The sequence below is a fragment of the Peromyscus leucopus genome, chromosome 6 (genome assembly GCF_004664715.2).
Source record: "Peromyscus leucopus breed LL Stock chromosome 6, UCI_PerLeu_2.1, whole genome shotgun sequence".
Taxonomy (NCBI): domain Eukaryota; kingdom Metazoa; phylum Chordata; class Mammalia; order Rodentia; family Cricetidae; genus Peromyscus; species Peromyscus leucopus.
Genome location: NC_051068.1, coordinates 60,831,262 through 60,846,373, shown reverse-complemented (window position 1 = coordinate 60,846,373; position 15,112 = coordinate 60,831,262). Strand labels below are relative to the sequence as shown.

Below are 15,112 nucleotides of genomic sequence, written 5' to 3'. Positions count from 1 at the left end.
TCTGGTCTTTTATGTAGGAAGAATAGACTCAATCTATTCCAATTTCTTCAACAAAGTGCTGGTTTACAAAAAGAACTTTCCCCCTATTTTCCATTAGCTGGCTCCGGGATCTTTGATAAGTATTGACCCCCTCCAAGCTGTATTTCCCCCATGTCTGAAAGGAATACGGCCATATTCTTTTTTAAGTAAAAGACCTAGCATTTGTTATGCACTAACTTACTAAAGTGAAATGAGAAGTTTCAAACATAGAGAATTGTTTTGTTTGTTTGTTTGTTTGGTTGTTTGGTTTCTCTGTTAAGGTTGAGATTGCAATGATTTTGTTCTTTTGCAAAAGAAATGTCAACTTTTCAATTTCTTTTTGACAAATCCACTCAGGTCACAGGCAGTATGGACATACTTGAGCTCCCCCTTGTGGGGTTCTGAAATATACCCAATCACAAATAAAACAGTACAGTTTGAGTCTCCCTAAATCAGAGAATCTGAAATCCAGAGTGCTCTAAAACCTGAAAAATCTTGAGCCCCAGCAGGACACCACAAATGTGATAGTTCAATGTATACACTTTTTTTCCCCCCACTGGCAAAATTACTTTTAAAGTACTGTGTAAAATTATGTCCAGGTTATATGTATAAAGTATATGAAACATAAGTAAATGAATTTTGTGTTTAGACATAAGTCTCATACTCAAAAGAGCTAGTGATGTATGTGGAAATACTCCAAAATAACAGATTTCTCTTTTCAAGCCCCCCAAACAAAAACCACTCAATCTCTATTGATTTCTATTTGTTAGGTGTCTGCTGAGTGTGTTAGTCTTGCTTAAATTGGCAGATTATAAAAATCACCCATGCAAAGATTTACTTAGAATAACAGAGCATTTGCTTTTAAATCATATCAGGTCACCGTGTTCTTAATCCTTAATCATGTTTAAATTGTCATTCTGAACTCTTAATGTTATTTCTCCATTTGGAGAAATGCTAGAGGAAAGAAAACTTTTTAAAATTAAACCCACCTTTTTATAAATGTGTACTTTGAAAATATATTGATATGTTTTTTTTTCCATTAAAATTGGAATGTTCAGGTCAAAAGAACACACCAAGTATCAGATTTTGATTTATTCTTTTCTTTTATGTTGGTGTTTCTTCCCTTTAGGTGGTTGCCTATTCAAGCTTTCTCAGTTCCATGGTGTCTGTGACTGCACACACCCTCTGTTAGGTCACCAGCCGTATATCAAGTGCCTGCTTAGGTAGAAGCATGGAATTGAGTGCTTATGATCTACTGGAGATGGTAGACATTGACCAAATTGTTACGGTGTAAGTCAGGAACGTTAGAAAAAGTCAGGTAATGTGTCCGTGTGTAAGTGATAGCTGGTTATTGAGATACGGCTTCTGGGGGTATTATGGCTGAGGCATGAAGGGTCAATTTGATAGTAAGTGGCAGGGTAGGAAGGCTGGGTTCACTGCAAAGGAACAGCAATTTCAAAGACGCCAACCAGAACAGTGAAGCCGGAGTGTGGACATGGAGGGAAAAGTAGATGCGACTACACTTTGTAATTTCAAGAAAGAATTTGACACTAGGAAAGCCCTTGAAGGGTTTTCAGCAAGTCACTGTGTGATGGAGTTTGGGTTAAAGAAACTCAACTAAAAAAACAGACTGTTCTGCTTGTTTTCGAGACACAGTGTAGCCCAGGCTGGCCTTGAACTTTCAGGCCTCTTGCCTCAGCCTGCACATGCTTGGGTGGTAGGTGGTGACCACCATGCCTGGGTCACCATGGGAACTCATTCTTTGTGCAGTACGGAGAGTGGAGTGGAAGGGACTGGGAGGAGGTCACTGTACCGTGAATTTCTCTCTAGGTGACTGATAGTGTAGTTATCATGGCTCGGTACTCTGTGTGGCAGGCACTGGGCATTGCTGTGTGCAGAGCAGACAGGGTGCAGACAGCAAGGTGCACAGCTGTGTTCCAGAAACAGACAGAAGACTGGAGTTAGGCTAGGGGCGCAGTCTGCCACCCTGGCCCTCCGTTGTGTTAGGAATGGAGACACATGCACAGGATGTAAGGGGGATTGAGGAGGCCAGTGTGACTTAATTTAACGGAGGGTGAAACAGTGAACTGAAGTTGGTTTCTCAGGTCTTACTGATGTGAATAAGGACAGGACTGGCAGACAGGGGTGCTGAGATGATGGGTGAGCTCGGGGCCGCCGCCAGTGCAGCAAGGCCTGCACTGCAGAAACGCACGCGCTGAAGGCCCAGCTTGTTGGAGAGCTTCCTTGGGAGGTGGGGGAGGGGAGCACAGGAAACACAGCCCCCAGATCAGCCGTGCCTGATGGTCAGGATACAGAAGCGGGAAAACCAAGAGGGAGGAACCACTGTTAGAAGAGGATGCTGTTGAACCAGGCTGTTACTCGAGACTGCCCTTTAGTTTGGACCAAGGGTGGACCTTTCTGGTTCCTGTCTTTGGTTGAGGGACTTGTTCATACTTTTACTTTGGGAGGTTGTGTGGAGGTTCTAATGGGAGCACGGAGACCCCTCTGCCCGTGACTGAAGAGGGGTCCTCCTCTCCGTGGCCCACATGTTGAGTGAGAAATGTTCCGCATCTATGCAGTCCCACTCTACAGGGGCACACGTGGAGGGGGGGAAGACACTCCTTAGCCAGCCAGATCACAGTGTCCCTTGGAGGTCAGCGGGACAGATGGAGCAACGAGGCTGCCCTCACACCCTCATATTATTCTTCTGTTTCAGACTCTGTAGATTATTAGTTACTAGCAGTAATTTTGTAAGTCTGTGTGATTTCACTTACATGCTCAAAGTGTCTTAAATATGTTGTACTGTACTTAAAAATGTAACATACTTTATTAAATTTTTCTGTGCTTTAATTGTATGAATGAGCTAAAGTAATTCTTTCTGGTATTGAGGAATGAACCAATGGACCCAGGCCCTCACAAATATCAAAAAAGCATTTGCTTTATCATTGAGTTACACCCTGGCCCCTATAATGCGTTCTTATGTGATGTACTTGAGCAAGGCTTATACTAGCAAATCAAACTTGATGGTTGTGATTCTATTTAACAGTATCTCCGCCTGGAGTCAGATGCTCACACATAATTAAGCAAGCTTCCTTTCTCTGCTGAGGTTTTCCAATGCTCAGACCCTGGCTCCTGGCCTGAATATGTTCCTTTTATAAGGACTATGATAGAGACCTCATGCAAAAGAAGCTCTCATGGGTCAAGTTCCTGACATTTGCATCCTCTACTGACTTCCTTTCCTCTTCTCCTGTCTGCAGACCCATCTCCCCATCTGGACAGCTGTGTCTCCTCGACTGGGGTGTTCACTTCATTTTTGTGACGTTCTATCAAGAACTCATCCCCTATGGATGAGATCTTTGAACTTGACAGATTCCTGCATTCTTTTCTTATTCTTTTGTCTTCCATTCATGGCTCATTCGCATGTTAAAAATGACAAGCAGTTCACATTTGGACATCTGTTTTTGAGGTTTCTATCACACTCCAGGGTCATGGCTTCTAGTATTTATTGAGCTGAAAGAAGGCACACATTGGAAAACAAAACAAAACAAAAACAACAAAACCCAGCAGACTGGTTGGGTATAGTAGAACATACTCATAATCTCAGCATTCAAGACACTGAGGCAGGAAGATCCTAAGTTCATGGACAACCAGGGCTATACTGTGAGAATTTGTTTCAAAACCAAACAAGCATGGCTTGATGGCTAAGAACATGTGTTATTCTTGCAGAGAACCTCAGTTTGGTTCCTAGCACTGTATAGGGAGATTCACAACTCCCCATGACTCCAGCTCCAAGGAAACTAATGATTCTGGCCTCCTTAGGCACCAATACTCATAAGGAAAGAACACACACGCGCACACACACATACCTTAAAATAAGTAAAAAGCAGTAAGTTGGTTATTACTGGGTAAATGCACTTTTAAATAAAAGTATATTTCTTTGTTTAAACCCAATGTTAAACACATCCCAGACAGTATTCATGTGTATACTTGGGACAGCGTACGTGCTTCCTGTCTTACTAGGAACTTTCAGTTATTACTTCCTTTAGAGTATAAAGCTTTGTGATAGCAAAATATATTTCCAGTAAAAAATAACATGCAGCATCTAGAAGCTACTCAGTGTTTGTTGTTACTGTTAAGGCTGGATTATGCTTTTAGCCTCCTCTTAAGTTCTTTTGCCTCTTTCTTCTTTTAGGCAGAAACCACTAATACTACCCTCCTGCGGGTGCAACTGGAATGCAGTTTACATAATAAAGTGTGTCAGCAATTAAAGGTAAAACAATATTTAGCAGATCTCCCTGTTTTCTTTCCTGCTTCTTAAAAATCAAAATCAAAACAGTGGTGCACACTCACCATAAACATGCTGTTACCTTAAGTGTTCCTCTTTTTCAAAACTTCGCAACCACGAAGTTCAGATGGCTTTTTGTTTTTGAGTTTTTCTTGTTTCCCTACACCTCTCATTTCAGAGTTGCTATCTGGGGCCTGGTGATGCCTTCCCCTTGGAGATGAGCATAGTTGTAGCTGTGGAAAACTCCTCGAGGCAACCTGAAGAGAACACTCAATCCCTGCTAGATCACCTCTCTATTGTTTATGTAGCCACTGCTGAGTCTGAGACCACAGGTAAGGGGGGATCTTTCCAGTTTCTGTTGTGGGGCTGTAGTTCAGTGGGATGTGCCCCAGCTCCTGGCCCGTCTCCATCTAGCGCGGCCAAAAACTGAAGCGTAGACCCTTTTTCTTGCAGCATGTCTAGGTTTTCTTACATCGTTATTCAGTCTTGTCAAAGAATCAAGACAAGGAGCCTCTGCTTCAGGTAGATTGCAACAGGAACTAGTTCTGTCTGCAGCTACTCAGGCCATGTTAGTTCAGGGAAGTAGGTGACCACCGCAAGCTGTTTTGAGTCTCCTTGCGAATAATTTTTTTTTGGCAGTGTGCAGATAGCAAGCAAACGAAATGGGTATGACTGCCTAAAACCAAATCTTCACGAAGGGTTTGAAGTCTTGACTCTTACTCCAGTGGACTGGGCTGCAGAAGCTCAGTTCCCCAGACCAGGCTGTTTCATGGTTAGTAGCTGATAGCTGGTCGTGTCTGGATGTTTGACAACTCGGAGGAGAATTCCTCTTTGGAAACGTGGCCTGCTTACTACAGTAGCCTATTTTGGCAGTTCAGCTTTTGAAGAACACTTGCAGGAGATACATACTGTGTGATGCATGAGATTGATAATGTGGGATTTGCTGTTACATATTGGTTACAGCAGCTGTGCTGGTATCTGTTACTCATTCAGAGAAACGACACATGATAGAGAAAAGCATAGTTATTTATTAGCAGTCAGCGGTGTAGTGTGTGTTGTGCCTTCTCCTTCTCCGCCACCAGTCTCATGCTGGGGACTGAGCCTGTAGCTTCCCACATGCATTACTGAACTCTACAGCTTTAATTGTTGAACAAACATCATCGACCTTCCAGTCTTTAGAGTTGGATGTAGTAGCAGTGGACAGAACTCCCCTGTTCTTCAGTTTATAGTGTGTTGGTTTTAGTAATGGGCAGGTAGGCACCCAGGCTGAGAAGACCCTTGTCCCATGGGGGATGGATAAAGGGAAGCCTGCCTTCTGAGATGCTAGAGTTTAATTCCTTCCCAGTGTGTTGGTTTAAATGAGGAAACACGTGGCAATCCAGATAACTGGAGAGCATAGCATTGCTTGAAGCTTTCTAGTTGGTTACTGTCCTTCAGACAGAGCAAAGTATGTCAGTTTCTGTCCTGCATGTTCTTTAGCGTGTGAGAACCCATATGTTCAGGCAGCTTCTCTGTTTGTTTGTTTGTTTGGTTTTTTTTTTTTTGTTTTCATAAGGCTCTCTCTTCCTGTGACTTAAAAGACCCATCCCATGTACATGAAGCTCTGGCTTTGATCCCTAGTACTGGACTCACTCATGCATACACCCCAGAAGGTGCCAGAGAAAAATGGCTCTTCCATTCAATTTCAGTGTTGTAGAAACATTTTTGTCTCTTTAGAAATGTATAATGTATTTTACTGGGTTGAGTTGTGGAGAGTCTATGGTTCTTTGTTTTAACCTCATTGCTCTGATTCTTTTGGACAGATGAATCTGCAGTAAATATGTTTGTATTGCATTCAGGAAACAGCCTTATTTGGATACAGGTAATTGCTGAAGCTTGTACATAAGTAATTTGAAATTACGAGTGTGCGTTTTGCTGCAGGTCCTTAGGGATTCCCAGGAGCAGATGCAGAGGCCTTTGTGTCCTATTCTCATTTGCTGTCATTTGAACCCACTCTCCTTGCTTGAACCCCTGTTTATGTGGAGGTTGTCAGCACCCCCTTTCTGCTGTTGTAGACACACCTGCTGAGCAGTTTCTGGGAGTCTTGCTCCATGCTGTTTCCTGATACTCTTCTGGCTGAGAGGAGTAACTTGGATTTATTTCTTGTTGTTGTAGGATATACATCATTTCTCCCAGAAAAATGCCCTGGCTCTGCAGTTTGAACCGGTACTGCTACCCACTTCCACAACAAACTTCACAAGAATTGCTTCATTCATTTGCAAAGGTACTCCTTTCAACTGCTGCCTGTTCTCCAGTGGGCTCGTGGGCAGTTCAGTCAGGGTGGTTCCAGCTACAGGTGAGGCACAGTTTAAAGAAACCACGTGAGTCTTGTTGTGTAAACCACAGCCTTTTTGGTGTGATTAAGACTGCTGTGGATGCCGCCTGTGTTATGCCATACCTGTAGGATTCTGAGTTTCAGGCTTAACTTGGCACCTTGCAGTTGAGTGTGTGCATTCTGTTGTTTTCACAGGGAGCAGAAATGCAGGGCCCCTGTTCAGTTACTTGACAAAATGTGATGGTGGATGCCCATAGTGAGTTTAAATACAGCCCTGTGTTCAGATTCCTACTCAGAGTTAAAAAGGATTCTGTAAATGAATTCCTGTGGATCTAAATCACAGGAAAACATGCCCAAACTCACTCATTTTTTTTTGGTTTTTCGAGACAGGGTTTCTCTGTGTAGCTTTGCGCCTTTCCTGGAACTCACTTTGTAGACCAGGCTGGCCTCAAACTCACAGAGATCCACCTGCCTCTGCCTCCCAAGTGCTGGGATTAAAGGTGTGCGCCACCACCGCCTGGCTCACTCATATTTAAAGAACTTCAATTTAAAGCAAGTAGGATATAATTTATTATAGAGCTCAATAAGGATTAAAAAAAGAGTACTCATATTCTGTTTTTATAATGAGGAAGGAAAAATGTATGTGTGTTTTTGCTGAGACTTGACGCGGGCTGTTGAGAGGGAAATGGATTAATCTTTATGAAAATTTAAAATGCTTCAATCCTCAGTGCTAGTTCAGCAATGTACCCTACAGATATTTGGGTTTTCAAAACTACCTAGGCCAGGTATGGTGGCATGTGTCTGTAGTCAGTTACTGTGGTCGTGCAGACAGGAGAATTGCTTGAGCCCAAGGAACTGGAGGCCAGCTGTGAGGCCTCCTTCTCAAAGAAACCAAAGCCTGTGTGCAGAAACCTATTTGACAGCAGCCGAGTGGCCTAAGAGCCCCTGACATGCTGGTTCAGCCTGTTCCTGCACAGAGGGTACACCTGCAGCTTCTAGGAGGCCTCCGGGCACACCCTGTAAGCAGAGTGCGGACATGAGGTGTTTCAAGGGCTCCGAGTGTCCCTGGACATGCGTAGCACACCTGCAGGGGTGCTCAGGAAGGCACTGGTTTTTGCTGTCGGAGATAACTGGGAAGTAGGACAAGGGTGGGCTCTACTTCGATGGGTTTTTGTTAATGTTTGAATTTGGTTTGGAACCATGTGCTCTTTAAGTAGAAGCAGTTTCAGTACGTGAGCTAAGAGTTCACCAACAGTCATGATCTGGATCAAAAGGAGCCTGAAAGTATTGTCTGTGTAAGCGGCTGCTTCTGCAGCGCTCGCCAGGGCTCTTCCCTGGGCCACTTGATTTCATGCCTCCCCATTCCTGCCATGCTCTTCTTTCTCGGCCAAGTGAGCTGCTTTGTCCTGCTGTGCTGAGGACCTCCCGCTTATTTATAGTGAAGACAGATCTTTGTAAAGGAAAGGCTTCCAAGTCCTGACTTCTGTTTTCCCTGAAAGACTTGGGAGGCTGGTTTAAAAGGGGGAGGGAAGGGTGTAGATGCTGTGTTCCGGATGACTGTGAGGAGTAAAATGGGAACTTGAAGGAGCTGTGTTCCCTCTGTACTGTTCACGGAGGCAGCACAGGCAACTACAGATGTCTAGGTAAACCCTGTCTCATTTCTGTTCAGGTTTAACAAGAGGAAAGATGATACTTATGCTTCCCATTTGTTTTTTGTCTCCATAGCAGGTACCTCATGTGACAGTGGACTTGTGGATATGAGGAAAAGAAAAAACGCCCCCGCACTAAGAGCATGCCTCTCCTCTCCTGTGGTTCAGGGGTGAGCTCACTCTGGCTTTTCCTGAAGTCTGGGTTTTGGTTAGGTTTTTTTGTTTTTTGTTTTTTTTAACAGATTTTTGTTTGTTTTGTTGTTGTTTTATCATTTGGCGATGCTTTAAAATCATGACTGTTACTGCATGATTCTTTCTAGATTGGTTTCCCCTTATTAGCAAAACTAATGCAAAATGGAAAAAATGGGGCTAAACAATTCAGTTTAGGGTGTAGTTTTGTACCAGATAATCAAGAAATTTTGCCTCTGCAAATATTGCCTCTACAGTATTTTCTGAGTTGTATTTAGATCCTGGTTTTGGCCTGGTCAAGGCTGGGTCACTTCAGCCTTACCTATATTTCTCTATGGGTGAGCCAGAAGGCTGAGGGAGATGCTGTTGATAGTTACTAGCGCAAAGACAATGTTTCCTGCTCCTGTTTCCTCATTTGGAGGGTCTGTAGAGGACAGAGCTGTGTTGACTCAGGGTTAGCCCCTTCATGTCTTCTGTTCACAGGTATTTCCGAGTGGATGCCTCGACAGCCCAGTTTCACATAGAGAGGCAGGAGAATGCAACAGGAGTGTGGTCAGTATGGTACCGCAGCCATCTTGACCATAGCATTGTATTAAAAGATGTGTTTGTTTCCAAGGAGGCCAAGCACATTTTAAAGGTACACACAGTCCCTTTTCTTCAACTTTTAGTCCAGTTTAAGCTTTGTTTAATATTGTGCTATGAAACCAATACTTATAACACCTAATTTGACTTACAATTTTTAAAGCAAATACAGTTTTTTTTTTCAGAGTTATTTTTAGGAGCTCAATTCATAGTCCTGTTGATGATTAAAATACATGGTTTCACAAAGTATTTCAAGGTTTCTGCTGTGACATCTACACTAGTGTCCATTGAAACTGAAACTTGGTTTGAAATCATAGATATTTGACTTTTGATCTGGAATGAGTGGAGTAAAATTATAATTTCCAGACGATAGAACAAATTTAGCATTATCCTATAATGATTTAGTCCTAACGAGTGTCAGGAAGTAACCTCTCTCGCTTTTTTTCTTTTCAGGTTCTGAGTTTCCCTGGCCCTTTATTTCTACCCCCAGGCTGCTGGAATATATTTTCTTTGAAACTTGCTGTTAAAGGCATTCTCCTAAACATGCTCACCAATGTATTTCTTACCACGAGCACAGGTGCCATTTTTGCCATCCCTCTGCAGATTTTCTCGGCTCCAACCAAGGTATTGTGTACAACACCGTGTGCTGTAGTGTCGTTTAGCAGTATCCGCTTGTGTTTGGCTTTTATTAACTCAGTGAAGTTCATCTTCTTTAAGGCTGTCTAGGACAGTGGAGGACATCACCACGCCAATCTTAGATGCTAGACTTGTTGAGATGTGGAAATCTTGACTTAGAAAGGCTTTTTTTCGTGAAATAATGATTATTTAATAGACTAAATCATCACCAGTAGACTGATCGATTTCATTTTTCTCTTCGCTGCTGAGGAGCAAACACAGGGTCCTGTATTTCCTGAGCAGATGCTCTGCTCTTGAGCGACGTCCCTAGCTCCCATTCCCAAAGACTGGGAAGTAAGGAGCATTTGCTTACTGTAGAAAGCCTGGTTGAACTTTTAATACATGTATACAGGGACTTCAAGTAAATCGGATTATTAAGTGTTTTAGATAGATTTCTTTTAAGTGATTCTCAGTTGCTGATAATTATTGAATTTTCTTATGGGTCTGGTGTAAAGCCTAAAAAGTTCACGAGAGAATTCTTCCTAAAATCTGGGCAAATTGTGTTCAGCTAAGATTATTTTAAGCATGTCTCATTTTTTTCTTAATGTTTATTTTCATTTAATTATTGCTTCCTTTTGAGCCAAGCTATTCTGTATAACACTGAGTTCTGGTTTTTCACTATGAGACATTCATGCAACCATCTTTATGATTTTTTTCTCACTTCTTATTATTGATGTTTCATAGTTAGAAATGCCTTGCCTTTAGCTGAGAATGTGAAGATAAGACTCTTCACATCAAACTCAGTAAGAGTGTGAGGTTCATCCATTTAGTCATATTTTAAGCAGGTGGGATTTCTTAATAAAACCCTTCCCCAATCAAGAGAAACATATAAAAACTGATTAAATGAAGGAAGCAGGAGGCAGGCTTCAGCAGCATGTGGACTTAGAAACACTCTCCAGACCTGTAGGAGGGTAGCTGCAAGTTAGTAGATATCAGCATTCTGTCTCGAGGACTAGCGTACAGTTCCCACCAAGTAGAACACAAAAGCACCACAAATGTTCCAAATCCTTGTAGTTCCGGCCATTGATGATTGTATAGACACCACTGTAAGTTGTCATTGTAGGCATTGATGATTGTATAGAAGCCATTGTAGCGACCCTGTGAGGCACAGCCCAGATGCCTCTGAGATGACAAGGAACAAAGAAATCGCTTCTTAGTTGTCTGGCTTCTGGTTAAAGGGGAGTCTGTTGAGGTAGAGGCTAATGTCTGCTTCCTGTTTTAGTGTGTTAGGATTTTTATGCTGAGTGTTGTGTTTTAAGTTATTCATATATTACTTTTCAATCTAGGAAGGGAGTCTGGGTTTTGAAGTGATAGCACATTGTGGCATGCATTATTTCATGGGAAAATCAAAAACAGGTAAGTATTTTGCTTTAGGATTTCTGTAGCACGCAGTTTGGGGGGAATGGAAAGCAGTGAGAGAAATTAGCATTAATAGATGGAATTAATTAATAATTCTGCTAAAGCAATTCCATCACACTCTATGCTTAGAGAGCATGATCATTGTCAGAATGATCTGAATAGTTGATAATCCTCCAGACTTAGCCAAGGTACTTATAGAAATAAGAATGTCCTCTTTTTCTTATGTAGCTTGTGCTTTTGTGAGAGATTACAAAATAATATTGTTTGATCTTAGCAGCCTTATCTCTAGGAAAAACTGGAAAATTGGGACTCTATAAAAGCTGATAGAAGTTAGCATCATTGGGAATTTTATCTGCAGACTTAGATCATAGTGAGATATATGTATATATCTATCCCTGTATGTCAGGAGGTGCTAAGTGTCTTGTGAAACTGAAGGCCTTGGTAGTGATTTGGAAGTTGAGCCTAGGTTTTGCTTTATTTTTATTTTTATCTTTGTACTTTGATTTACTGAGATTTCTGATGTAAAGAGAGTTTTAAAGTACAGATTTACCTTTGGGAGACCCCCCACCTTTTCTTCCCAGCACCTCCATTAGTGGAGACAGTACAGGGCAGATGTGTAGAGGTGAGGTACTCATTGACCAATTCGTGAATATGGATTGTATAGGATCAATCTGGTCTGTGCCCTCCTTGAGAACCGCTGTTTGTCCTTCCACATCCCTGACCTACACAGTACCCTAAAAGGTGCAGCTGGCGAAGGGTGTCTCCGTGGAAGCAGCTCTGCCCTTTAGATGCAAAGCTGTAGACAGTGCTGTGAGCATAGTTTTCATTTGTCTCAGGCTGTGTCATGAGCCATGTGTCTTTTACGTCATTACCGTCACATGATTCGCTTTAGTTTTGTTTTCTACATGTTTGTTTAATTTGATGTATCATGTGCCATTGAGTTAGAGGGACTTTCAGAGGAAAGCAACAGAAGTTATTCACTCCACAGCCCTCTTAGTTTGTGAAGTTTAACTGTCAGCCCTTGGCATTATTTACTAATTTAATTGTTCTTTGTAAATCTGAATTTTGAATCTGATCTAACTTTTAGAAATTCCTACATGGGATGGAAGCCTTTCTCTGGATCGGTCTACCTGGGACGTGGATTCTGAACTTGCAAATAAACTGTATGAAAAATGGAAGAAATATAAAAATGGCGATGTTTGCAGGTGTGTGCGCCTTGGATGGGCAGTGGGGAGTAACTGTTTCCTGGTGCACTATGCACTGGACTTGTTAGTGATTGTACAAACCCCCAGCCTCAGAAGTGTTGACAGGGTAGCACAGTAAATACTTCTCAGCTTCCTCAACTAGAGCTTGCTCATCAGGCCTTAAAACTTTGTTTGCCTTTCTTGTGTATTATTTCTGCCTTTATGCACATGTTCACTGGCCACTTTTTGTTGACTTGTTTGAAAATAAGCAGAGAATTTCATCCTTGAGCCCTCAGTACTTTATTGGGAAAATCTTTGATAGCCATCATACTGAGGCTCTCATTATTAGACAATGATTGGAAGTTATTTTTGATGTGTAACATTGCAACTTAAACCAACCAGCAAATTGACAGATAATGTATCATGTATATTCATACTAAAAGTTCCCTAGTTGGCCTATAGGACCTGGTACAGCCTCTCCCCCTTCTTTTTCCTTTGTTTTGATTCAGGGTCATTCAGGGCTATACCCTCTTGTCTTGTTTCTGTAGTCTGTAGACTAGAGCCCCATCTGTCTTCAGGTTTTATCCTGTTGACAGTATTTTTAGTCTAGACCAGTTGTCTTATAGAAAATTCCACACTGTGGGTTTTTTTTTTTTAACTGTTTTTTCTAGTTAACATCCATTTTAGTAAGACTACTGGTTCCCTGCTGGGGTTGTGCTGTTGTGACTACGTCACATCAGGAAGCACATAGATGTCATGGTTAGCATGGTAATGTTGAATCATTTGTTGTAGGTGATTTGTGACAGATACTCACCTTGGAGACCGTTTTCCTTTGGTAATTCAGTAGTCTGATCATATAAATTTGCTGATCCCTAAGACTGACAAGGTTGTAGGGTTCATGTTTCAGTTAGACTAATGGCTGTGAAATGGTAAGGCTGAGGGTTACTTTGTGTGGGCTCCGTGTATTACCAATACTGTGCCTTTCAAGCCCCCTTTGAGCATCACCATGGTTTCCAATTCATGTGTGTATTTTATTTCTGTCATCGTTTTGTTAATTTGTGTGTGTGTGTGGGGGTGTATACATGAGAGTGTGGGTGTACACACATGCTTGCATGTTCAGAAGCCTGAGCAGGATGTATTAGGTGTCCTCTGTCTCTCTCTACCTTTTCCCTGAAGACAGTCTCTCACTGAAGTTGGAGCTCACCATTTTCAGCTAGGCTGAGGCTGGCTCCAGGTGTGCTTGCAGCCATGCGTGCCCCGCTGCTTTTGTGGCTGCTGAGCATCTGCTCTCGGTTCCTCACACTCAGCAAAGCACTCTTACTCACTGAGCCCGCTCCCCAGCCCCGGAGTCAGTAGTTTTGATGACAAATTCAGATTTTACTGTAAGTGTCCTTCTGGGTAGCTTGTGTGTCTCTTTGATGTGGCATCAAAATTGCGATCGTTCTCTGGACGCTTGCTTGCTTGCTAGTAACACAGGTTTTTTGTTTGCGCGTGTGCTTTGTGTGCATGCGTATGTGTTTAATGTCAGACATTGAACTGGGGATTCTGACATGTAAAACATGTGCTCATCCCCAGGAAGATATCTCCAGACCTCTAATCAGTCATACACTTTGTCTTTCCAAATTCTACCAAAAGCCATTTCCCCAAAGAGCTCTTGTTTTTTTTGAGAGGGAGTGGTATTTAGTATTTCCATTTTTTTTTAAAGTCAAGGTTGTTTTTTGTATACATGTATTATTATTATGCTTTTTTCTTTGTCATTTTTCCAGGAGGAACCTTTTGGGAATGACTCAGTTTGCCTCTGCAAAGAAATCCAAGGACTCGGAGCCCCTTGTCTCCTTCTTGCCTCGTCTGCTCGTGGAGCCCGGCCTGGTGTTGAACTTCAGTGCCACTGCCCTCAGGAACAGTGTGGTAAGGGTGGTGTGGCTCCCGCCTGGGTCAGGGGCACCCGAGCCTGGGTGCGCATAGTGCTAGGGTGTTCATACCTAGAGACTGGTTTTAGAAGAGAGGAATTGAAATTCACACACACACACTGAGTGGGGATGTGTTCCCGGGACCAGAAGAGATGCTAAGGTCAAAGCCCTTGGACACAGAGATGCCACCTGGATATGAACTTCCTAAGTCAGCGTCAGAGGTAATGGAGCACTCACCAGCCGGCAGTGGAGAGAAGCTTGGTCCACACCGGCTGAAGCGGGTGTCTGTGTCCTGGAACTCGAGAGGGAGCCAGGTTGCTGTCTGACCAGTGCCACCCGTGACCTGGGCACTGTGTCTGTTGACTCATCTTTAGTGCGGTGGCTTTTCGCCGTGTGCACGTCTCCCACCTCGTCTGGGCGGCAGGGAGGGCAAAGGAACAAACCAACGACACTGCATACTGAGTTCCAGGAGCCACCGCACCTTGTGCGCCCGAGGCTCCTGGGCTGCTGTTAGCTTCACTTCCAAGTTTCAGGAATAGTATGAGGAACTTCCAACTGCCCCTTCCTAGGATTCATTACTTTTTTTAAATGTTTATTTAATGGTGTGTGTAGGGTGCAGTGGACATCAGAGGACTCTTGATTCTCTCACCACATGGGTTTGGGAATTGAACTCAGTTTATGAGACTTGGTGACTAGCACCTTTACCCAGGAGTCCTCAGTATTTAATGTGGCACACTTTCCTGTCCTCTCTCTCCCTTGACATGTGTGTAGTTTTACAAACTACTGAATGTTAGATGTTGGGCTGCCCTTCCTCTAACTGACTGAATTATTTAAGAACAAGGGCACTTGCTTATATAATATAAAATGAAACATCATGATGCTGTTACCTAATCTACATTCTGTAGGTGAGGCTTTCTAGTATCTTACCTTACAGGGACTTCCTTTCC

The 15,112-nt window shown here is 42.7% G+C and overlaps 1 protein-coding gene across 4 annotated transcripts in view; it reads left to right on the top strand.

Annotated features, from left to right (window-relative positions):
- The window catches only part of Tmem131l (transmembrane 131 like), a 145,183-nt gene that overhangs the window by 94,210 nt on the left and 35,861 nt on the right, over positions 1-15,112 (top strand). For all 4 annotated transcript variants that reach the window (XM_037206687.1, XM_028894287.2, XM_028894288.2 and 1 more), the window contains 10 exons: positions 4,211-4,288; positions 4,482-4,635; positions 6,106-6,164; positions 6,458-6,566; positions 8,343-8,436; positions 8,939-9,092; positions 9,491-9,661; positions 10,999-11,068; positions 12,159-12,276; positions 14,022-14,163. In XM_037206687.1, the coding sequence (XP_037062582.1) occupies positions 4,211-4,288; positions 4,482-4,635; positions 6,106-6,164; positions 6,458-6,566; positions 8,343-8,436; positions 8,939-9,092; positions 9,491-9,661; positions 10,999-11,068; positions 12,159-12,276; positions 14,022-14,163 (1,149 nt within the window). The remainder of the gene's footprint in view (positions 1-4,210; positions 4,289-4,481; positions 4,636-6,105; positions 6,165-6,457; positions 6,567-8,342; positions 8,437-8,938; positions 9,093-9,490; positions 9,662-10,998; positions 11,069-12,158; positions 12,277-14,021; positions 14,164-15,112) is intronic.